This window comes from Sesamum indicum, linkage group LG5, assembly GCF_026168435.1.
Source record: "Sesamum indicum cultivar Baizhima isolate 11 linkage group LG5, ASM2616843v1, whole genome shotgun sequence".
In the NCBI taxonomy this organism is placed as follows: domain Eukaryota; kingdom Viridiplantae; phylum Streptophyta; class Magnoliopsida; order Lamiales; family Pedaliaceae; genus Sesamum; species Sesamum indicum.
Genome location: NC_142661.1, coordinates 13,135,123 through 13,158,432, shown reverse-complemented (window position 1 = coordinate 13,158,432; position 23,310 = coordinate 13,135,123). Strand labels below are relative to the sequence as shown.

Sequence of the window (23,310 nt, the reverse complement as noted above, 5' to 3'; positions counted from 1 at the left end):
TGACATAAAATTAAGGTCAGTTTTGAAATTTATCGACAACCTATAGAATACAGATGTGTAATTAATTACAAAAATCATGAATCCAAACGTCATAGTCACTTTTCTAAAACTCAATTATTTCAAAATTATTTATCTTACAATCAATCTCGTAATATTGGGCCAAGTTGTGTCAATTATAGTATAATTATATTCAATACGTAATTGATCATTTTTCTTAAATTATATAATTAGGCTTATAACGTGATTAACCAAGTTGGTATAAAATTTCAATATAAGATAGTAATGTAATAAAACAGTCACCGACGTCGTACAATTTAGACGTCATTTAGGAACCTTACATTACACTCTTCCCTTACACAAGACAACTATATATTTCAAATAAAGTATGCACTATTCCTTTTTTTTCTTTTTTTGGCCTATGTACAACGATAAAAAAAAAAATTAAACATTATGATAAATCGTAATTAATTGCAGTTACGTGATAATTACTGATCACAATTTTAACAGCTGAGATCAAAATATTAATCTTAATTAGAGTAAATTTTATCAGGATACCCTGAAATTAGGCCTAATTATATAAACAGCCTCTGCCATCTATATAATTTATAAGGACACTTCTGAGAGATTATTAGTGTAATGCACTTGAGAAAGCATGTGTTAATTACAATTACACTGAATAGTGTAATGCACCTCAGGAAGTGTACTTATAATTTTACAAAGGACGGGAGGTATTTATGTAATTAACCTAACCTTAGCACGTTAATGTAATTTATACTCCGTCTCCTATAACTAAAAATCATAATAAATATTTTGATCGTATCTGATAAGTGTGGGAGATACTTCAGTTATAGTTAAAACGATGTCCGATGTTGATTAAATATAGTTAAAACTTTTAACCATGACTTTTAACTACTGTGCTGACCACATGCGCCTGCATTGAATCAAACTAGTACAATAATTATCGGATATCTTCAGCTAAAAACGTGTTTCTACGAGCTTGCCGACTTCTTTGACTATAGAGAAATTGGAGGAAAAAAATAAAGAAAAACGTGTTTCTGCGAGCTAATCATTCACACTCAATTCCACCGAGACACTGACCACCTACACCACATGGTTGTTTTACATAGGATGCTTGACAGGTGGATTTTAATAAATTATGTGCCATCATAATATCAAATATAATTAAAAACTGTTAATAATTAGTTTAATCTATTAGTCTCTGTTAGGTTTTCATTCATTTTTTGTGATGAATTGATTGAAATATCCTTGTGAACTAGGAACTATAATTTTCTTTATTTGTTAACTTTTTATGGACTAAGTGGATAATTCTTTTTATAATTTTTCAAACTTTTCATCCACTCTGCCCGATATTTTTACAAATTTTTAATTTATTTTCTAAAAAAAAATACAGTTAGAACAAAATTGACAATTTCATATCTCCATCTAAAGATTACATAATTTGATCAAATATTAGTAAGATACTTGTAGTTTTTCATACGAAAGAGTATTCGTCATGTGCCAAACTTTGAAAGAGATCATTGTATTTCTAGTTAGAATTTGCTTAAACACACAACCACATTAAACTCATGATCAGAGTAACTTTTTCAGCATTTGCATAATGAAAAAGTTAATCATAATGAAACCCATTTAGGATACATAATATAATTGAACATATTAAGTACAACTAATATTAGACCCAAATTAAAACATTTTAAATCCAAAAATTAGGTGGGTTGAGTTCGAACCATGTGTTTCAACCCCTATTGCCACCACTAAGACTGTAAACGTATTCGAAAATCTATATTCGCTGTAACATCATAGGCCAGCATTAGTCGCCCTCAGAAACAATGTTCCATATACAAGAAAAGAAAAGAGCACCAGTGTGTTCCTGCTGTATGTAGAAGAATGGTTGTTGAATGTTATCCATCAAGCTGTCCTATATAGCTAACAGGCTACAAAATCGAATTAGACCTTCACACCCTTTCGTCAACAGGGCTTCTTGGTTGAAATCTACTATATTCTTGACAAAGGACTATATACTCTTTGTTCCCACATTCCGGAGTCAGATCTCAAGAACTCTAAGTGCCGATCTCCACAGCCACAATCGTGCAAATGTGAAAACTGTCAGCCAGTTTCCAGAGTTTCCAGACTGCTAATATTGTTTTTCGCCTTTTTTTGCAAGAGACTTCTCAACAGAGAGATAGCAGCAAGTAGAGCTATTTCCATGTGCTCAGAGCTATTCATCTTTACACATAACTGGCCCATTTTCTGGGTATTGACATTGGCATTTATTGACATTCTTGTACCTCGGCTCAATCTGAAGTCAGATTGTATATTCCCACCAAGAACGGTCTCCTTCTTGAAAGATAATAATGTCATTGACAGACTTGTTTTGTCATCTCTGATGGGGTAGTCTTTCCCTTTTAAAATGGCTTCTAAAGTACCACCATACACGACTTGTCCAGCTCCTGTTATTCCGCCAGCATTCATCTTAAAATTCAGCCTCCTTTTAGTTGAGATGCTGTCTTCGATCTTGGCGCCATAGTAGTACTTATCCCCGAAGGATGTCACACAAACACCACATTCAGTGACGTTGTGTTTGAAACTCTTCAGCTTTGCATTGCTGCGGAATGAGCATATTAATTCCTTTCCAGCAGATTGAACATCCAGGCCTAGACTGTAGGTAGGTCCTGTAGGATCTAAGAAAGCTGTCGTTGATTCACACTGAATACTAAAATCTTGTTTGTCCTTGCTCATTTGTCCTGAAACACAGGTCATGATATTTTTCCTTACTTCCGCAGCTATCTCAACGTTGATTCCGTCAAAGCCTACATCATGATCCCATCCATGCGGATCCAGAACGGGTCTTGCAAGCCACTGGTCACCCATGACAAGGCAGCGAAATCTATGGACAGGGGAATCTGAATCAAAACTTGGTGGGACAGCCATATCCGGGAGCATAATTGCCTCTGGAGGTCCATCAGGATAATCTGGATTACCATCAGAGGCCACGGCATCATTGTCTTTCTTCTGTCTTCTGATATATTCTTGTTTCAGCTGTTTCTTCAAATAAAGGGTCTCCCTGTAATCCAGCTCATCAAGATAATCCTTTTTCTGAGAAGGGGTCAATTTCTGTAACTGGGCTCTTGTCAAAATGCGGATAGGTGGCAATTGATCATATTCGTCTTCGTCCTCAGTGTCATAAAATGAGAGTTCATTGATTTCATCATCTGCTCCATCCGGGGTCAGTTTGACATGATGTTTTAGAAAAGATGAGAGCAGATGAGGCAAAGATGGCGACCGAGATTTACCCAATGGGCACAATTTTATACTATCTTCAAATTCCAAAAGAGTATTAACATCACCGAGAATTTTGGTGCTTATGCACAAAAACATGAACTGCGTCAACCATACCTGTCCATTAGGCAGAATCTTCTTCCCAGAGTTATCCACCTTACAGTAGGGATGATTCTCCACCAAAATTACAGGATTTTCGAGTTTCGTATCCAATATTGCCTGGTGAATATGGTGTTGCACCACCTGTGTGCAATAACTGACATAAGAATCATAGCTTACAGGATACCCATTCTGACCTTCAGGAAGGGCGGCAGAGGAATGAGTCATAACAATGTTGGTGCTGAACCAAATTGCAGGGCCAAGGATGTCAGTTACAAGCTTCAACAATGGAAAATCACAATAACCCATGTTAATCAAATCAAGGCGTTCAAAGTACAAGATAACGTCCGGACGTGATTTTCGAATAAAACGCTTGACTGAGTGCAAAATTTTCCGATTTTTACTGTCAGAATTTGTTGAGGTGGGCAACAGACCGGGAGTGTCAATAAAAGATACCCTGATGCCATTCACAATTCCCACAATTTCTTTAACTTTATTTGTAGCAGGCCGGAATGCATTGGTCGTCACCTTCGATCCACCAAGTATGGAATTTATTGTGGAACTCTTGCCGACACCAGTTTTTCCCAAAACAAGTATCTTAAGAGAGAAGTCCAGTTCAGGAAGACCAGTTTCTTCTTGCTCTCTAGCTACTGCTTGAGCTCTATCACTTTCAAGATTAGCTCTTTCTAAGTCTGATTCCCCAGCTCTAATCAAAGTTGCCAGGTGGATCCTATATAAAACCTTTGCTGCTGTAAGATTATCTTGCAATGGACCAAGTCGTCGAAGAAGACGCAAAAATTTAATTTGTAGAGCTTCAACCTTTTGGAGAGGGTCTAACTTCTTTTCCTCGGTGCTAAGATTAGATCCACAAGAATTTTCCTCACACGGTGACAAGACATTTTCAGTTATCTGAATATCACTAGACGAGCAAGGTACTTCAGTAGAGACTGGCCGTGAAATTAAATCGCCATTGGTTTGCGTTAAACCTATGCATGAAACAGAAGCAGTCAGAAATATTATTTTATTAACTAGCCAAATATCTATTTGTCATAAGTTTCATTGGGGAGATCAAAGTTACATTTCTTTAAACACAGAATACTGAAAAGCAAATTCAATTTGACAACATTCTGAATGCAACTTGTTACTGGAAACAATAATCCCCAAAGTATATGAAAGCTAACCAGAATGAAATTTGGTTACTTACGTCGGCCAATGACGGAAAGAAACCACTTATGGACAAACTAGATTAAGAACAATAAATTCTAGAGGAGGACATGGGTTTCTCATAGGTTGATACTTTCTATAGGTTCTCCAACATGGCAAACTCATGTCACAAATAGGTCCTGCAATTGCAATTCATGTTGCATGCCATCATGTGATTGCTTTTGAGAAAGGGTACTCCTGAAATGGGTCTCAAGTTTCAGGCTGCTGGGGAAAAAACTATAACTCACTACCCAAATCCAGTAAGAAATAAAAAAAGACTCAGGCAACCTTCTCCACGAAGCAACATACACACAACAATTCATTTCAAGAGAAAACTTAAGACATAATATAACCAAATAGATTGTATGCTTTCATTATCAGTCATCAGTCTGTCAATGTAAATCACAATAACAAACAGCAACACAATGAAAGAGAAAAAATTTATGGATCCTAAAGTATCCTTTGTGTTATTAACTACTCGCAAAGCATAGACATGATAATAATATTGAAAGGAAAGATGATACCTCGGTTTCCAAGCTCTTCATTATAAGGTTCCTGTGACAAGAAGCTTTCGGATGCTGACAATGGTCTGGTCGAACCTATGGACTTTGATACCACTTGAGAGAAAACCCAATCCTTAATGCTTGTCATCGTAACTGCCGATGAATAAAGGAAATCAATTCTTTTGATGAACTTAAGATGACATAAGTTAAGAGTATTACATTTAACCAGGTTCAGTTATAGGCTTGAGGCCCACAATACAAAAACATGGCCAGGCAACTACACAGAAAGGCTAGATCAATGAGAATGTAAACAAGCCAATTAACTTAGCGAGTAACATTAATTTGCAAAGAGAAACGGATGTCAAGAAGACCTAATTGATTAGATCCAAGAAACAGTCTATGCTGGAAATACAAGGTTCATTCGAAGCTATTTACCTGGGCTTTTCTTGAGGAAGCCGAAGGTGCGGGAGAGAAGCTGAGGGTGCTCGCGAAGACCAAAATGACCAAGAACCTAACAGTGGTGAGCGATGCCGTATGTGAGAAAAAGGTGTAACAGTTGGAAAATCCCAACTCCACACAACCATTTGTAACCTCCCTTTTCTATGGTAAACACATCAACGCATTCAGATTCAACCACACAGCTATGCAATAATTCCCTACGAAATAAAATCAACTACAACTACTTTCTTGATGAAACAGTGTAAGTTAACAGCATATTCAACTAGAACTCGATGTGAGTTCTTGATATTTTACCTGATTACAAACGAGAACTCGGCGGCCACAATCAGAAAGATTCACGACTCCAATTGAAAATTAAACAGGTTTGTCCTAATTTGCTATAAATTCTGAATTTATGTAGCTCTACAGACAGCAAAATTAAATGATTTTCTGAGCTAGAAAATTCCTTAATATTTGAACAACATTGAAGAACACAAGGAAGGAATTTTGGGGGTTCTGCGATTTATCCAACCGGATAAGACAGCTAAACGACGCTGTATTTCAAACAATTGTGAGCCATTAAAATCGTCAAAATTTGTGAAAACGGAAAATGTAAATGACGTAAACACCCTTGTGGATGTCTTTCTCTTCTTTCTCATTTCCAACATTTTAAATTAGAAAACAGCCATTCTTGACTTTTGGAGGAAAAAGGCCAAATAAATTCATAGATTACATCAAAATTCAAATTGGTTAATAGAAAAATAACAAAATTTGAATATTTGTTATGAATTTTTTGAAATTATAATTTTGGATAAATTACAACTAGCTCACCTAAAATTTGACATAATTATAAACATCTCTTTATTATTTGAAAATTTATCAACATCTCTTTATTATTTGAAAATTTATCAACATCCCTTTATTTTAACGATCGTCTAATAACAAGTTCAGTTCATTAGTCCCTCTTATAATCTACCCATTTTTTTTATGGTAAACTCACCAAAATATTATTGTGAATTATGAATTATAATTTACTTTTTTAATGAAGTTTCTAAAAACTTCTACAGACTAATATTATACAACTTTTTAAAATTTTTCATCCATCTCGTCTGATACTTTTATATTTCTTTTTATTTTTTTGAAAAAGAAAAGAAAACATAGCGACGACAAAGTTAACAATTTTATACCTTCATCCAAAGATTACATATGATGGATGTGACCTAAAAGCAATTGGCCCAAGTAGAAATGCCAAGCCCAAGTAAAGCCCGTCAGCCTATGACGGAGGCATCCCGCCCAAGAGTGTCGGGCTTAGCCCAAGGAGGAAGCCTCCTGCAGCACGTTCAGCCCAAGAGGGAACCCACCACACCAGAGTTTGTCATTTTTGCATTTTTGCATGGATCCCCCAAGATTTAGAAGGGATTGACCCTAACGTTATAACCCACCACCTTAATATTGACCCAAATATCAAGCCGGTAAAATAAAAGAAGAGATATTTTGTGGCCTGAAAAAGACAAAATAATCCAGGCTGAAGTCGAAAAACTGTTGGCAACCGACCATATTGAAGAAATATAATTCCCCGAATAGCTACCTAATGTAGTGTTAGTTCCCAAGCCATGAAGGAAATGACGAATGTGCATCGACTTCAGAGACCTTAACAAGGCATGCCCTAAGGATTTTTATCCTCTCCCTCGAATTTATCAATTGGTAGACTCCACATTTGGATGGGGACTTTTAAGCATGACGGACGCATCACAATGGTACCACCAAATAATGTTGACTCCAAAGGATTAAAAAAGTTAGCTTCACTACGTCTGCTGGGACATTTTGTTCATGGCTATGCTATTTGACCTAAAGAACACCGGAGCCACCTACCAGCGCTTGTGGACAAAATATTTCGCCTTCAAATTAGGAGAAATGTAGAAGTATATGTAGACGATATGCTTGTGAAGAGTAGGGAAACCCAAATTATGTGGCAGACTTGGAGGAGACATTCGTCGTCTTAAGGAAGTACCAGTTGAAACTCAACCCTGGAAAGTGCGCATTTGGAGTGAAGGAGGATGCTTTCTAGGATTTATGGTTACCCAGAGAGAGATTGAAGCCAACCCCCTCAAGATCAAGGTCATCCTAAATATGAAGGCACCCTCCAACATCAATGAGGTACAATGGCTAATGGGGAGGGTAGCAACACTAAGTCGGTTCAAAGTTCTTCGGAAAGGCTAATGAAAAATTCAGCCAGTCTTACTTGGTCCGCTGTGGAGCATTTCGCAACGTTTATCGTGGTACGTTTGAGGTGGAGGGAACGCTAGCGATCATGAAGCCATGCGGAATCATATACAATCATAGAAGAATTCGGAAATGGAAAATGTGGAATTTTAGCACTAGATTTTTACTGTGTTATTATTTCTACACGTCGAGTGTGGTTAAGCTACTGATCCATTCTTGGTGAATGAACATAGGTGAAGTTGCTATCTAAAGTGAAGCATGACAACTTTGTGGGACTGGTGGGCTTCTGCGAAGAAACTGGTATGTGAAGACGAATTTTTTGAATCATTGTAGGAATAATCATAGAAATTTAGGCATATTATAGAAAGACTCTTCTATATATATATTTTGAATAGTTATACTGTAACTATAGTAGATTTTTAATTGCATATTGCCCTTAAGACCAAATGGGCAAGAGGGATCTATAATTTAAAATATTTTTATGTAATATTTCAAATGGATGGTTTTTTTCTTTTTTAATAATGTACCGAAATCACGCAGAAGGGGGTTATATAATGGAAAATTGCAATCAATCTGAGTCTTACTAGAATTTAGTTTGGCAGTTAAGTGCAGTAATTTAAAAATTGACATACTTAGAAGAAAAATGAGTCGAAAATTGCAAAACCGGTAGTGCTCCTCATATGAGCCCCGAATTCTGGCCAAATTTGCAATCCTGGAAGATTTTGTTCTTAACGTGTCATTATTTTTAAATTAGACTTAATTGTTAAATTGAATTCCAATAAAACTAAAATTGCCACCCTCTATTCCAGTTTTCCCATTTATTTAGACATTGAATAAATGTTGTTGTTTACATAACATGTAATCGAGGAAGATTTTATTCTTGTCTGAAATGCTTTCTGTAGGCTCAGAGGCAGCAAAAGTCTTGGTTTACAAGTATATGACTAACGGTTCACTACTCGATTACATAATGGGTAATTAAGTTTAACTAACTTCAGTAGACCTTAATAATTACCATTAACAATTATCTCCTCTTTGCAATCATTACCATTAATAATTATCTCCTCTTTGTAGGTGTAATTCAAAATTCAAAATCATGTCTGCACAGGAAAAGGAGGGAACCAAATAAGCCTTATCCGCCTGCTAGTGAGCAGGATTATCCTTCCCTTTTCTGGAGGATAGTCATCTACTTCAGCAATCCGACTCTACGATCTGTATTCCTGGAGTGTGGGAGAGAGGGATGATGCCTCATAAAATTATTGGGCCAAGCCCATAAGTTAGGTATACTAGCTCAGCTAGCCTACCAGCAAGACGGATAAAGCCCACTAGCAGGACGGCTAATGCCCATCAGTAGGGAAGAAAAGCTCATAGGTTCACTTGCTACTTTACTGAACTGGCACCATACAGTTGAGAAGACAAGTCATACAGCTTGCCAAGATATTTTTACACATCACCCTAAAATATCTCCAGATAGTTCCAGGTAAATTAGTCATAAACGAGCTAGGAAATCTGTGCATAATTAACTCCCAAGGTAGATTTGGCAGGGTTTAATCCCAACTCATGTATCTCAGGACATACTTTTCTAAATTACCAACGATTGGTTGTGGATGACAGTTGACTCAAAAAATTTTCTAAATTACAATCCTTAAAATGTCACTCAATCCAAACTTATAGGACATAAAACGTAGTTTAGTCATACTTTACATGGCTAGGAATGTTGATTGAATACTTGATCAGCAAAATCTCGATTTTAAAAGCTTAATTTCACCCACATCAACACCTTCCAACGAGCTAGAGAAATATGGTAATTTGAGTCCTACAATTGCACAAAATAGGTGAATTATGGGTATATATTTAATTGCCAACTGCAGTCCTTAAAATTAACTGACGGTAAATACAATATAACCAAACTTGGTTAGAGATAATCGAAAAATATAAACGATGATAATATGTTTAATTTCTTGTCCTCTAGCGTGGTATTAATGAATCTCGAGGTGAAGTCGATACTAAAATATAGTTTTTGGACTATTTCACAGCTAAATAATATAAATTGTATTGCTGCTAACAACTATAAATTACTGAGTTATAGGTATATATTTGATGAGTTAATGTAATTTATTGATATAATATTGTAAATGAGCAAATTATATTTTTATGAAAAAAAATAGCAATTTATCCTCTTGTATTAATTAAAATGAAGTAATTTTTACCACCCTATTTAGGGAGGTAAAATGCTTCATTTTAAAAAACATAGGATGGTAAATTGTATTATTTTAAAAAACAGAAGGGGGGTAAATTGTTATTTTTTCTATGAACAACAATATAAAAAATTTAATATTCCCCATATTATAATAGCCACAGTTTAAAGGCCGTGGATAATTAGTACTATTCACCACAATTAGATAAATTGACGTTAAAACTTAAATCTTTAACCATGGTTGATATAGCAACGGTCCTTGTATATACTTTTTTTTTTGTTTTTATTTTAAAATTCCTTTGTAGAAAAAATATAAATTGCATTTTTAAAATTTTAAAAAGAATTTTTGATATAGAAAATTCCTTTTTCCCCCTTTTTTCCTTTGCCTACTTTTTCCTTTTAGTTTCCCCCTTTTGCACTCACCCAACGATTCGACTACTCAACATAGCTTTGATTCCCTTTCCCCTTTGAAATTACTCTTCAAATCAAAACTTTCAACATAGGGAATCTGTGAATTTGTGAAAATTTTCAACTTATTCTCAATATTGGGCGATTTCTGAGGGATATTTTGGAGCTATGGACCAAAGATTTTAAAGCTACAAACTTGAACTTCGAAAGAGATTTTGAAGCTGCGAACGGGAACATCGCGAGAGAGTTTGAAGCTGCATACTAGAACATCGATTTTGATTAAGGTATGCCCTTAATGAATTTCCTGTTGAGAAAAAAAAAAAAAGTGTAGAACATACGAGTAAGGTGCCAAACCTATCTGAGATGTACTTATTTTTGTTAATTCTTTTTGATAGTTTGTTTATTATGAAACTGGTTATTCAATGTTGGAATTGGTAGTTTTTGTTCTACAATAATTGATTTTTTGTTCTATAAGTTTTTTCTGTCAATGTTCATGATTGAGGGTATAAGACAATATCCTTGATTCTTGTTTATTCATACACATGATGTTGAAATCAAAGTGATTAATGTCCCCTTTCAGTTACCTAGAGATTCTTGTAATTCTAATGTTGAAGAAGTGCTTTAACCCTTATATCCAAACTTATGACATGGTGAACTACTGTTGAGAGTGGTTATCTATGAAGCAAAAGTGTCCTGATCTCATTTTCATTTGTATGTAGACAAGTGGGAGTCGATAAATCTATAATTTGTGGATAGGAATAGGAAGAGGAATTGTCATCAGGTTTTATTGTTGGTGGGTTTCAAACTTTGGAATCAAAGTTTTTTGTGGATGGTGCTCTCAAATATACCCTTAATGCTATGAGTAACTATATATATATGTGTGTGTATATGTTGGAACAGATAGGTACACAAAGGAGGGATTGCAAGACACAAACAAAACCTTATTGGTGGTTTTGAATAATTCCAAATCGTGTTCGAAATGTCTAGAGTATGTGAAGGCTAAGATTAGAGAATATGTGGCAAAAAAAGAAACAACTGAAAGAGCAGATGGATGCAATCCCACATTTTGATGATCTTGCTGAAGAACACGAGCAGTGGGAAACTCAGCAAAAAGATATTGGTCATGGCAAGAGTCCATCTGATGTCTCCCTTGGAGGCTCATCTGAATCTGTTGCACAAGAAATGCAACAAAAGAAGCGAAGATCAACAAGTCCTATTAACCTGTATTTTATGAAAAATGCTGATGAGGTAGTGAAAGAAAGGAAAAATAAAGATGGTGGGAAGTTGTTTGATGAGAATAGAAAGAAAATGAGGGAGTATGCTGTACAAAAGTTTTGTCGATGGATGTAAGATACGGGGATTCCATTCAACGCCGTAAGAGCAGACAGTTTTGGACCAGCAATTGAAGCTCTTGGCCAATTTGGCCCTGGTATGAAGCCCCCTAGCTATCATGAGGTAAAGGTCACTTATTTGAAGAAGGAATTGGAACACACCCGTGTCATTTTGAAAGACCATGATGAGATTAAGGCTAAATACGGTTGCACGTTAATGGCAGATGGTTGGACTGATACAAGACAAAGGAGGCTCATTAATTTTTTGGTGAATAACCCAAAAGGAAGCAAATTTATAGAATCTGTGGATGGATCATCGTATGCTCACACGGGCGAGAAAATGTTTGAGTTGCTAGATAAGTATGTGCAACTTGTTGGGGAGAAATATGTGATTCAAGTGGTCACAGACAGTGCAAGCGCAAACGTTTTAGCAGGTGAGAGTCCTTTTAAAAATAATTTATATACTCTAAGTTCTTTTACTTATTATTTTATTGTTTTTAATTCTTTATTTATTATTCAATAACAGGATCATTGTTAGAAGCAAAATACCCACATTTATACTGGTCGCCTTGTGCAGCTCATTGTATAAATTTGATGTTTGAAGATATCTTCAAACTTTCTAATTTGAAAAAGACATATGAGCGGGTTGTGATGATTAATGCCTACATATATAATAGACCACATCTCTTAGATATTATGAGAGATTTTACTAAGAGTAGAGAGATGGTTAGGCCAACAAAAACTCGCTTTGCAACTGCATTTTTAACTTTGAAGCGATTCCATGTTCAAAAGGGGAATTTGAGGAAGATGTTTACATCTGAAAGGTGGACCAAGAGTAGGTATGCGAGAGAAGCACAGGGCAAATTAGTAGCAAGCTATATTTTGATGCCTTCATTTTGGAATCATGTCCTTTACATAATTAGAATTGCTGGTCCACTAGTCAAGGTGCTTCGATTGGTAGATGGTGAAAGAAAACCACTAATGGGTTATATTTATGAAGCCATGGACCGAGCCAAGAAAGCTATTGCTGCTTCATTTTTCAACATTGAAGAGAAGTATAAAGATGTGTTTGCGTTGATTGATGCTAGATGGAATGTTCAACTTCATAGGCCTTTGCATGCAGCTGGTTACTACTTGAACCCGGAGTTCTATTATGCAAATCCTAATGTAGAACAAGATGAAGAGGTTAAGCAAGGTTTATATGCTTGCATTCGGAGGGTGGTTCCAACTACTGAATTGCAAGATAAAATTCTTGATGAACTTCCAAAGTACAAGAAAGCAGAAGGACTTTTTGGGATCCCTTTTGCAATAAGGCATAGGACTACAAAAGCACCAGGTAATGAGAATCATATTTTATTATTTTAATAAAAGTTGATTTTTTAACTATATGCTATATCGCTATAGCTATACTTATAATAAGTTTTTAATTTTTGAAATGACTAGCTGAATGGTGGTCTCTTTTTGGAGCATCAACTCCGAATTTGCAAACTTTTGCAATCAAAATTTTGAGCCTAACCTGCAGTTCATCGGGTTGTGAGCGAAATTGGAGTATTTTTGAACATGTAAGTATGTTATATAATTTATTTATTGGTATTTGATAGATATAACTTTTATTTAAGTGTAACTAACTAGATATAACTTTTATTTAAGTGTTACTAAATTACAAATTTAAATTTATGCAGCTTCATTCTAGGAAAAGAAATAAATTGGAGCAAAAACGCCTCAATGATCTAGTTTTTATCAAGTATAATAGAGCTTTGAGGAGGCGATATGATGCACGTGATACAATAGATCCTATTCGTTTGGATGAAATAAATGAGAGTAATGAATGGTTGTTAGGGAGATCGACTCTTGATAGTGATGAAGACAATGCTATAGTATTTGAGGATGATGAATTGACTTGGGGTGATGTTGTACGAGCTGCCGGGGTTGATGAAGATGCTTATAATTGGCGATCTCAATCTACAATAGAACCAAGAGGCAAATCAAAGGCGTCTTCTTCAAAAGCTAGCAAAAAAGCCTTTTCATTTAAATCTAGTGGATGCCGTCTAAATCTTATTGATGAAGAAGAAGAGGACGAAGAAGAAAACTTCGATGATTCTAATGAAGTGGAGGCTGAGTATAGATCTGACGAAAATGGAGATGATGGAAACGAAAGTGAAGAATTTGAAGATTATCTAGTAGTATCAGATGATTGGATTTAGGATTTATTTGAATCTTTAGGACTTTTGCTATCCTTCAATGTTTCAACATTGATTGTTTTTAATTATATGAAATTTTGTTATGTTGAATTTGTTGTTTTATATGTCTTATTTAGCTTCTTATACATTAATCTAGTCAAAATAATACTAATTATATAAATATATAGATTATTTCTTATATTTGCGACATCCTTCGAAAAGGCGCACACCGCGGCCTGCGCCATGGCTCTAGGAGCCCTTGGCGCCATTGTGCGCCGTGCGCCGTGCGCCACTGACTACTATGGTTGCCTCTTCATTCATATCTTCACATATCTTTACAAATACATAATAATAATAATAATAATAATAGAAGACAAACAGGAAAAGGGAATCTAAAATTAGAAAAAAGAATTAAAGTGATGAACAGAAAAATGGTCATCTTCGTCTGTGTGAAGTCTCACTCTACCTCACATGATTCATCATACCAAAGGTGGACCAAGGATAAGGATCCATGCACAATTATTATTTTCGTTTAACTAATTTCACATTTATATCCATTCATTCATTCTTCTTCTTTCAATAAAAAATAAATATATATTTATGTAGACATGACGAAAATTTCTAGTCCCACTTGAATTTAGTTGGACATGAATTAATTACATCATAATTATAAGTAAACTATTATTTGATATAATTAATTTAATTTGATCCAACTTGATTTGTATAACAATAATAATAAATGTGTTAAAATACGAAGAAACGTGCTATATATATACTAATATCGTCAGGTATTGTTTTGAGGTGATTCAATTTTTCCCTCCTATAGTACTACCAAACAGTTTTGTAATTTAAATATATATTGAGTTTGGTCCAACCTCCTTTTTAATAAAATATTCAGTAAATTAAAAAAAAGTAGAAGATTAGAATTAGGTGATCAATTAAGTTCCAAAAAGTTAAGGAAATTTTGGACCACAGTCACAGTGGACGCAACATAATATCTGCCCAAGTTAATTCAGCTGTGGAAAGTGAAAATGCAGTTTTCATACTCTAGCTAGTTTCCCCTCATTTTCATATTTATTATTAATTTTGTTCTTTAATTAATTTTAGATACCTCACATTTTAAGCAGAATTTTTATACAATTTTGTGTCACTTCATACACATAAAAAATGAGGGAAGAAAAGAGGCAAACGAAGGTGCTGATGGAAGAAATGACAAAAAGAAAAACTCAAACACGGGCAGAGATGACCTAAGAATTTGTGGAAGATGTCGTCTCATATTCCAGACTTGGCGGATTTCCTGTAGCTCCATTTCAACCAACTACTGGCCCATCTTGACCAATTAAACCTCCATTTCAACCATTCGACATTAGATAGGTTTGGAAATTTCAGTTTGATAGTATATTTTCGAATTTTTGGTTCCTAACATGTGTTCTAAATTCAGGTTTATAACAGATTATACTTGTTAACAAGGGGCAGATGTTGAAATTTCCATGTTTACATGTTATTATTTATCAATTATGATTCAGAATGCTTAATTATTTCATAACCTGGTAAGCAAGCATCATCAGAATGGAAGGTGGCAAGAAAGAATATAAAAAGTTGCTGGATACAAAGTTTGCTACTTGGTGACTCTCAATAATCCATTTTATTAATCCTTCAATTAATACAAATGCTCTATTTTACTATTTTTCTAGTCAAAATATTAAGAATAACCTATTCGATTATTCTTAATATGGTGGATACTGCAATTTAAGTATCATGACGTCAACAGTATCACTCTTCTTTGCTGGGGCTTGTGATGCTTCTACGGTGTGCTTTAGCAGTTCTGTCAGCTGACAATGCTACTGAGATGATATATACTTCATTGATTGCCATTTCCTGTACAAGTGTTACAGATTTAGGCTTTATGGAACTCCTTCAAACTGATCTTTATTGCTGGCTGAAAAACTTGTTCGTGGGCAGGTGTTACTTGGATGACGCTTTATCTTGTGATTGTGTTTTGTTCTAGTGCTAACATGTAGCTTAAATTTATCAGATGACAATTGACAACTATTGCCTTCTCCTCAAGATGAGATAGAGGGATGAAATCTTTAAAAATGATTTTGTTTTCTTTTAAATGTGCTCATATGATTTTGGACAGAATTGTCACCTTAAGTTTTGTAAATAGTTGCAGTTTTTCGACATGTAAGGAGCAGTTAACAATTTTTGACCCGATTCACTCTAATGTTTTTCCATGTTGGAACAGCTATTCTTGCTCGTGCCGCAATTCCACTACCGTCTTAGGTACCAACAGACTCTAATTTATTGTCCTTTATTGGCGTTAAATATGTAGTTTTGAACTAAAAACTTCAATGCCTTCGATTTAGTGGTCAAATACTCTGATTCACTGATTATATGAACGGTGTCCCCATGGATGACTGCAGTTCTTATGAGTATTATTCACTTTCATGATAGTCCTCTTGCCTGGTATTATTAGGTCTCAATCAGGATCTAAGTTTAAGAAACAGTTTTTTATTTACTCGATTATGACTAGTCGACTTATTTGCTTGGATAAATTAGTTTCAAGATATTAACTGTTTCACAACAAATCTTTGTGAAAACAGAGAGCAAATACGATCCATTCATGTTATTTAAAGTCTTTAATATTAGTTTGGTATAATATTGGAGCTCTTGATTTCGTTAAGTTTCTTAAAAGTTGTTTCTGTCGAGAGAAGTTTAGCACAATTACAATTTCATTTTTTACCGTTAGTGGATAATAGTAATGTTTTATATCCGGAAAGCTTATTGTTGCTTAGTCTTTTTCATAGCTGATTTTTTCACCTCACATTTTTATGCCAGTTCTTGATTTTGCAGATCAAACTAGTGATGGCAGATCAAGTTGAAGTTCAAATTGATATCAACCTTTACACAAACACAAAGACAAGAACAATATAGATAAGAAGGAACAATTTTTGTGTTTGTCATGACTTGGTTATTACTATAGTGAATCCAGTCTTCAGCAGTTTAATAATAAAATGGTGTTCATATATTATTTTTGTTTGTTTGTTAGAAACTTTTACTTGCAGAGTCCTTTCTACTCTTTTGTTATGGACATTTATTTGTTCTGGGACTAGTGGCATTAAAATATAATTACTTTCTGAAGCATATTTGCTTCATCTCATTTTCAATAATTTAAAAACAATAAAAAAGAGCATTGGCCATGGCTAATTTTGCATGGCATTTGTGTTCTTTTAGTATCTATAAGCCATGGCCAATCGGGCGGTCCCAATTGGCCATGACCAAGAGCTATGGTGGATGTTTTAGCCATGCTCTTTACTACTACGACTAATAAGCTGTAGCAAAGTCATAGGCAATTACTATTTGCCATGATATTTTATTTTTTTACCAAGATAATTAGTCGTGGTTATAATTATATTTCTTGCAGTGGGGGTAATTTGCTTATTTATAATATCACAGACGGTTGTTTGCACTTTTTTTATATTTAATTGCCAGCCTTATAACTAAAATCTTTAAAAAAAGTTACTCCTAATATACACGACGGTAAATATAATTTATCCAAAGTTGATTAGAGATCACCTTAAATCTTTTCTTCTGTTCAATTTCTTGTCCTCTAGCGTGGTAATAACGAATCTTGAGGTGAAGTCAATACTAAACTATAGTGTTCGGACTATTATTTGATATCTACATCTAAATGATTAAATTGTATAGCTGCTAACAACTATTAAGTTTTAATATTGCAGCACACGAGGGAGTACTTTGTTGTCTTTGTGTTGCAATATCGTTATGGCATGTGCATGAGCCCATTTCAAGATTCGAGTAGAGATTTATATATTTACGAATGATTAGAAACTATTTTAAGTGTATAATCTACGTTTGACATGTCTTCTTGGCCTCGTGTGCCGCCTACATAAAGAAAATGGACCAAGTCACACTTATAGATCACCATCATCAAACAATAAAAATGGGGATGGCCGGCTAAAACATCAGTTTTATGTAAATTAACACAATTTTCTACGTATCCATAATTCGTAAGATTACACTTTTAGTCCTGTAATTGGGGGTTCAACACTTTTAGTCCCCTATTTTATAAGATATTTAGAATGGTCGTAAAATTGTGAAAACTCGATACATTTAGTCCTATGTTTTATGGGATTTTTAAAATGGTTTGGGAAAGTTGAATTCATTTAGTCCCATAAAACTGTAAAGTAGAGGATTAGATGTGTCGAGTTTTCTCAATTTTAAAATTATTTTAAAAATATGTTAAAATAGAGGACTTAATGTGTAGAGTTTTTTCAATTTGAGGACCATTTTGGAAAATCTGTAAAGAAGATCTAAAAGTGTTGAATTCTTTATTCTGTGGGACTAAAAGTGTAATTTTGCCTGTATAACCTCACCTCTTCCTCCTTATTTCTCACAATATCCAGCCAATATCCAGTTTCATGTTTAGCTTATTACTTTCAAGGGGAAGATCTACCATGCAGTTTCATGCAAAAACGAAACATAAGTGCCCATGAAACAACATCGTTGACATCGAAGAATCAAAAGGAAATGTCGAGCAGACAAGCGCTTTCACCAACTTCAGCACCTCCAAATTGGCAACATCATAGATCTTTTTCCAGTTCGAGTAGTCCTATGTTAGGTGGTGTTGTCATTGCCATCATAATACTATTTGTTGCAGGATGGCTGTGTTTCTGTTTCAGAAGGAAGCTTTTTGCCAATTTCAGGCTATGGAGGAGGCAGAAAGGTCAGTCAATCCCTTAGAATATAATGAAATTAATGCTTTTCAACGTTTAAATGCAGTTAAAATAGTATGAAAATTTCCTCTCTTTTCATTCTCCCAAAATGTATTTCACCCAAAAAGACTGAATACATCGACACCCGTTGAGGTCCGGTCTAAATATAAAAACGAGCATACATCTTGATATTGTAATTGTAATTACAAGTATATTTCTATAGTAAAATCTTACCAAATACGGTATAAACCAACACTTTCATAGGGGGTGTACCTGTGATTTCGGTAAAAAATCTTACACAATCCTACGAATGACAATTCAGTACTCAACTTTAGCTCATTCTGCTCTTTGGTTTCAAGCAGGAAAACTCGATGCAGCCAAAATGAATTTAAGGCACTTTCGTCTGGAAGAACTACAGAAGGCTACGGATAATTTCAGCCAATCTTGCTTGGTCGGGTGTGGAGCGTTTGGTAACGTCTATCGTGGTACGTTTGAGGCGGAGGGAACGCTAGCGATCAAGAAGCCCCATGCAGTATCATATACAAGCACAGAAGAATTCAGAAATGGTACATGGAATTTTAGCCCTGACATTTTTACTGTGTTGTTATTTGTACTGCACATGGAGTGTGCATGGTTAAGTGACTGATCCATTCTTGATGAATGAGCAGAGGTGAAGTTGCTATCAAAAGTGAAGCATGACAACCTTGTAGGGCTGGTGGGCTTCTGCGAGGAAACCGGTATGTGAAGAGGAATTTGTTGAATTATTGCAGGAATAATCATGCAAATTTAGGCATATTACAGAAAGATCCTTCTATATATTTTGAATAATTATACTGTAGTCCCTATAGCAGTTTTTCATTGCATATTGCCCTTAAGACCAAATGGGCAAGAGGAATCTGTAATTTAAAATGGATTTTTTTTCAATAATATAGCTAAATCATACACCAGGGGTATATATAATGGAAAATTGCAATTTCGGTCCCATAACTAAGGGGAGTGGCAATTTTAGCCTTACTAGAGTTTAGTTTTGTAGTTAAATTGATAGATTCAGAATAAAAATGGGTGAAAATTGCAAATTCCACCAGAATTTGGCAGTACACCTCATATGAACACTGAATTCTAGTCAAATTTGCAATCCTGGTAGATTTTGTTTTTAATATGTCAATATTTTTAAATTGGGCTTAATTGTGAAATTGAATTCCAATAAAACTAAAATTGCCCTGGTGTTGGCGTTTTCCCATTTATATAATTAACTATTGAATAAATGAAGTTTACATAACATGTAACTGAGGAGATTCTATATCCTGTCTGAAATGCTTTCTGCAGGCCCAAAAGCAGCAAAAATCTTGGTCTACGAGTATGTGACTAACGGTTCACTACTCGACTACATCATGGGTAATTAAGTTTAACTAACTTCAGCAAACCTTAATTTCTAACAATGAAAAATCCGACATATTATTCTCACAATCTCCTTGTCAGGAAGGGGAGGAAGGAGCTTAACATGGAGGGAAAGAGTAAAAATAGCCATTGGGGCAGCTAAAGGTATTTTTCTCGTCTACTTTTTGATAATCGATAATATCAACATTTTCAATGTAATGATCAACATAGAATAATTTTTGTAAAATTACGTCGTTTATGATGCCAGGAGTAGCTCATTTGCACGAAGGGATTAGCCCGAGCATAATCCATCGTGACATAAAACCGAGCAACATTTTGATAGGAGAGGGATACGAGGCGAAGGTGTCAGACTTCGGACTCGTTAGGTCAGGTCCCGTCGGGGATCAATCTCATGTTAGTAGTCAAGTCAAAGGGACGCCAGGGTACCTTGATCCAGCCTATTGCTCAAGCTTTCATTTGACTCCGTTTACTGATGTTTATAGCTTTGGGGTGATACTTCTGCAGCTTGTTGCTGCTAGACCTGCAGTTGAGTCAAGCAGGAGTAATGCTAGTTCTCACATCATTGATTGGGTAAGTGGGAGTTGTGAAGACTATTATCATGACATCCAAGTGAAAAAATTTTCGTCGAGGCTCATATTATTTTTGCAGGGGAAATACTATTTTTCGTCTTGTAACTTATGGTCTTTCCACTTTTGATCCTTTTGGTTATGAAATTATCATTTTTTGTCCCGTAACTTTAAAAAGTAGTACTTTAATTTGGTCCCCTAACGCCTTTCCGTTAGATGTTTAACGGAAAAGGCCACGTGACCGTTAAGTACATAGGATGAAAAGTGGAAAGACCCCAAATTATAGGACGAAAACTGCTATTTCCTACTTTTGCATTATGCTATATAAGTGTAGAGGAAAATTCCATGCAACACCTGACCTAAAGACTCTTGTTTGTGTCCACTCGATCACTGCATGACTCTATAAATATATTGCTAAGAACTATTGGAATATGCGTTGTTAAAAGGATTTTACATGTCACAATTGGAGAAAGGAATTAAGATGATTCTATGTTAGAAGAATTAAAAATTCATCAATATTTAGCATAACGTAGTTCAAAATTAGAGTTAATGATTTTAAATTCTTTGAATTTAGAAATATTCAAACAAATTCTTTATATTTATTAGGATATTTCTATATTAAAAAGATTTTAAATTCATTAACACTTTTTTTAAAAATTATATTTTATGAAATATTGATAAATTTTAAACTATCTTGATATTAAATTATTTGAGATCGTTTCTCCAAATCATTTCTTTAAAATTCAAAGCCTTTTATCCAATTGTAGCATAAAAGTCCCCAACATTGTGGTGAAAAGAAGGAAATTTCTTATATGTACTTATTGTAAAAACACCAAACATGATAATTACATTAATGCATGGGGCCTACATTATACATTAGTATTTAATTAGTAACTGTATTTGTTGTTTTGACACTGTGCATATAAAAATTTTAAATTATATTGACGACAATAGAATTTTTCAAAAAAAAAAAAAAAAAAAAAAAACCACATAACTTTGGTGAATTATGAGTAATACTCTCCTTGAATATATATATTGTATGTAGGGTTTATATGCTGTTGTCCACCAGTTATTGAAACTCCCTTGAAATAAGAATTTGCCCCAACTAGTGATAAAGGGACTTCCTCTAGTGCATAAGAATAATTATTTATCTCCGGGACATATATTAATAGAATTTTATACTAATTAGTTATATTTTGTCATTCAAATTATAATTATTTTTATATTTTGACATTTATATTTTTGTTTGTTAATTTATCATCTCAACTTTGTGAAATTTTGCATTTTGCCATTTGTAACTGTTTTTTCACCATGTTTTTTGTCAAAAAAACATCAGATGCAATGCACATGCACAAAATGTAATGTTTTTTCGGTAAAAACAATCAGCAAAAAAAAGGTCGTACATATATGATAAAGTACAAATTTTGCAGAGTTGAGATGGTAAGTTGACACAAGAACAAAAAAGTTAGATGTCAAAATGTAAAAACAGGTATAATTCATGTGATAAAATGTGATTTACCCATTTTATACAATAGTACATGATAATTAATTTGTTGCAGGCAAGGCCTAGCATTGAGAAGGGCAGCATTGAAGATATCTTGGACACTGATCTTCTGATACAAGGATGCAACATGCAAATGATGCTAAAGATGGGGCAACTTGCTCTAAGATGTGTAGTCAAAGTGCCCAAGGAAAGGCCTACAATGACTCAAGTGTGGCAAGAACTCGAGGCAGCTCTAAAATCGGTAGATGATCACTTGTTACCACCACAGTCTCTTGATGAAGATTCTCCAACGCTTATGATCAGCACAGCTGATAAGGCAACGAGTCATAGGATTAATCAGCTATCATCTACCCATCATCATTACTCTTATAGCAGCGTAAGCATAGATGGCATTGGACTTGAGAGGTTTCATGTAGATATTGATAGCATGTCGTTTGAAAGTGCAAGTTTGAGGTGTTTAGAAACAAGTATTAGCTTGGACGAGGGTTTTAGCATCGATCATCCGGTAGTTGTTTAGGTCGTGTGATCGGGTGTGTTAAGAAGCCTTAATTTATGTTCGGACATGACAACTATGTAAGGATCTATGAGTCACTGCTTATGAAAATAGAGCCAAAAAATGAGTAACTATGATTACATCTACATAGTCAAGTTAAACTTTTATGCAGGAAAAATCATTGCCCAAATCAGATTCAATTAGACTCAACCAATCACACATCAAGTTTGATCTGTACATTTCTCATATGATTTGTCACTCTTCTTGAATTGTACACTAATCACATGATAAATACATTACATTTACTATATATATAATTGGTTCAGATATGAATAGAGCCGATTTTAATATTCAATTAGAATTTTTGGTTGATGAAGTGGGGGAATAGCAATGGACCTTAGAAATAATCTTGGGAGCCTCATATATTCAATGGAACATTTTATGTACAATTTATATCTTGAAAATTATGTATAGTTTGGCCATTTTTTTGGAAATTGATTTTACAAGAATTTTGACAAATCATTTGCATGATAATTAAATTTGAAAATTGATAAATCGCAAAGCCCATATATGAAATTTGAACCATATACTTAGGGCCTTCCCTTACTTAATCAAGTCAGTTGAATTTCTCCTGATTTTCTTTGTATATCATGAGTACTATCAAACTACACTATGCATGCATCCTAAAATTGAATAAGTGATCAATATTGACTAAGTACCTAAAAAAGATTAAGAATATA

The 23,310-nt window shown here is 34.5% G+C and overlaps 3 protein-coding genes across 8 annotated transcripts; 2 read left to right on the top strand and 1 right to left on the bottom strand.

The window, feature by feature from the left end:
* Positions 1-1,634: 1,634 nt before the first annotated feature.
* On the bottom strand, positions 1,635-6,094 carry TOC90 (Avirulence induced gene (AIG1) family protein). 3 transcript variants are annotated; one of them, XM_088880873.1, is made up of 4 exons: positions 5,856-6,094; positions 5,538-5,758; positions 5,124-5,255; positions 1,635-4,382 (listed from the first exon to the last, which is right to left on the bottom strand). In XM_088880873.1, the coding sequence occupies exons 3-4, from the start codon at positions 5,248-5,250 to the stop codon at positions 2,125-2,127; spliced, it is 2,385 nt and encodes a 794-aa protein (XP_088736999.1). In that variant the 5' UTR covers positions 5,251-5,255; positions 5,538-5,758; positions 5,856-6,094; the 3' UTR covers positions 1,635-2,124. The 3 variants fall into 3 exon arrangements, with proteins under 3 accessions (XP_088736999.1, XP_011078558.2, XP_011078557.2); XM_011080256.3 differs by having other exon boundaries at positions 5,538-5,702; XM_011080255.3 differs by having other exon boundaries at positions 5,538-5,613.
* A 4,218-nt stretch (positions 6,095-10,312) lies between these two features.
* Positions 10,313-13,987, top strand: LOC105162262 (uncharacterized). 4 transcript variants are annotated; one of them, XM_088880805.1, is made up of 6 exons: positions 10,313-10,649; positions 11,266-11,820; positions 11,921-12,130; positions 12,223-13,032; positions 13,140-13,258; positions 13,379-13,987. In XM_088880805.1, the coding sequence occupies exons 3-6, from the start codon at positions 12,037-12,039 to the stop codon at positions 13,898-13,900; spliced, it is 1,545 nt and encodes a 514-aa protein (XP_088736931.1). In that variant the 5' UTR covers positions 10,313-10,649; positions 11,266-11,820; positions 11,921-12,036; the 3' UTR covers positions 13,901-13,987. The 4 variants fall into 4 exon arrangements, with proteins under 4 accessions (XP_088736931.1, XP_088736932.1, XP_088736929.1 ...); XM_088880806.1 differs by having other exon boundaries at positions 11,266-12,130; positions 12,697-13,032; XM_088880803.1 differs by having other exon boundaries at positions 11,266-12,130.
* Positions 13,988-18,314: 4,327 nt separating this feature from the next.
* LOC105162322 (putative serine/threonine-protein kinase PBL11) lies at positions 18,315-22,594 on the top strand. The gene is made up of 7 exons (XM_020694104.2): positions 18,315-18,620; positions 18,972-19,175; positions 19,278-19,346; positions 19,936-20,004; positions 20,089-20,151; positions 20,255-20,577; positions 22,133-22,594. The coding sequence occupies exons 1-7, from the start codon at positions 18,362-18,364 to the stop codon at positions 22,592-22,594; spliced, it is 1,449 nt and encodes a 482-aa protein (XP_020549763.2). The 5' UTR covers positions 18,315-18,361.
* The last annotated feature ends 716 nt before the right edge of the window (positions 22,595-23,310 follow it).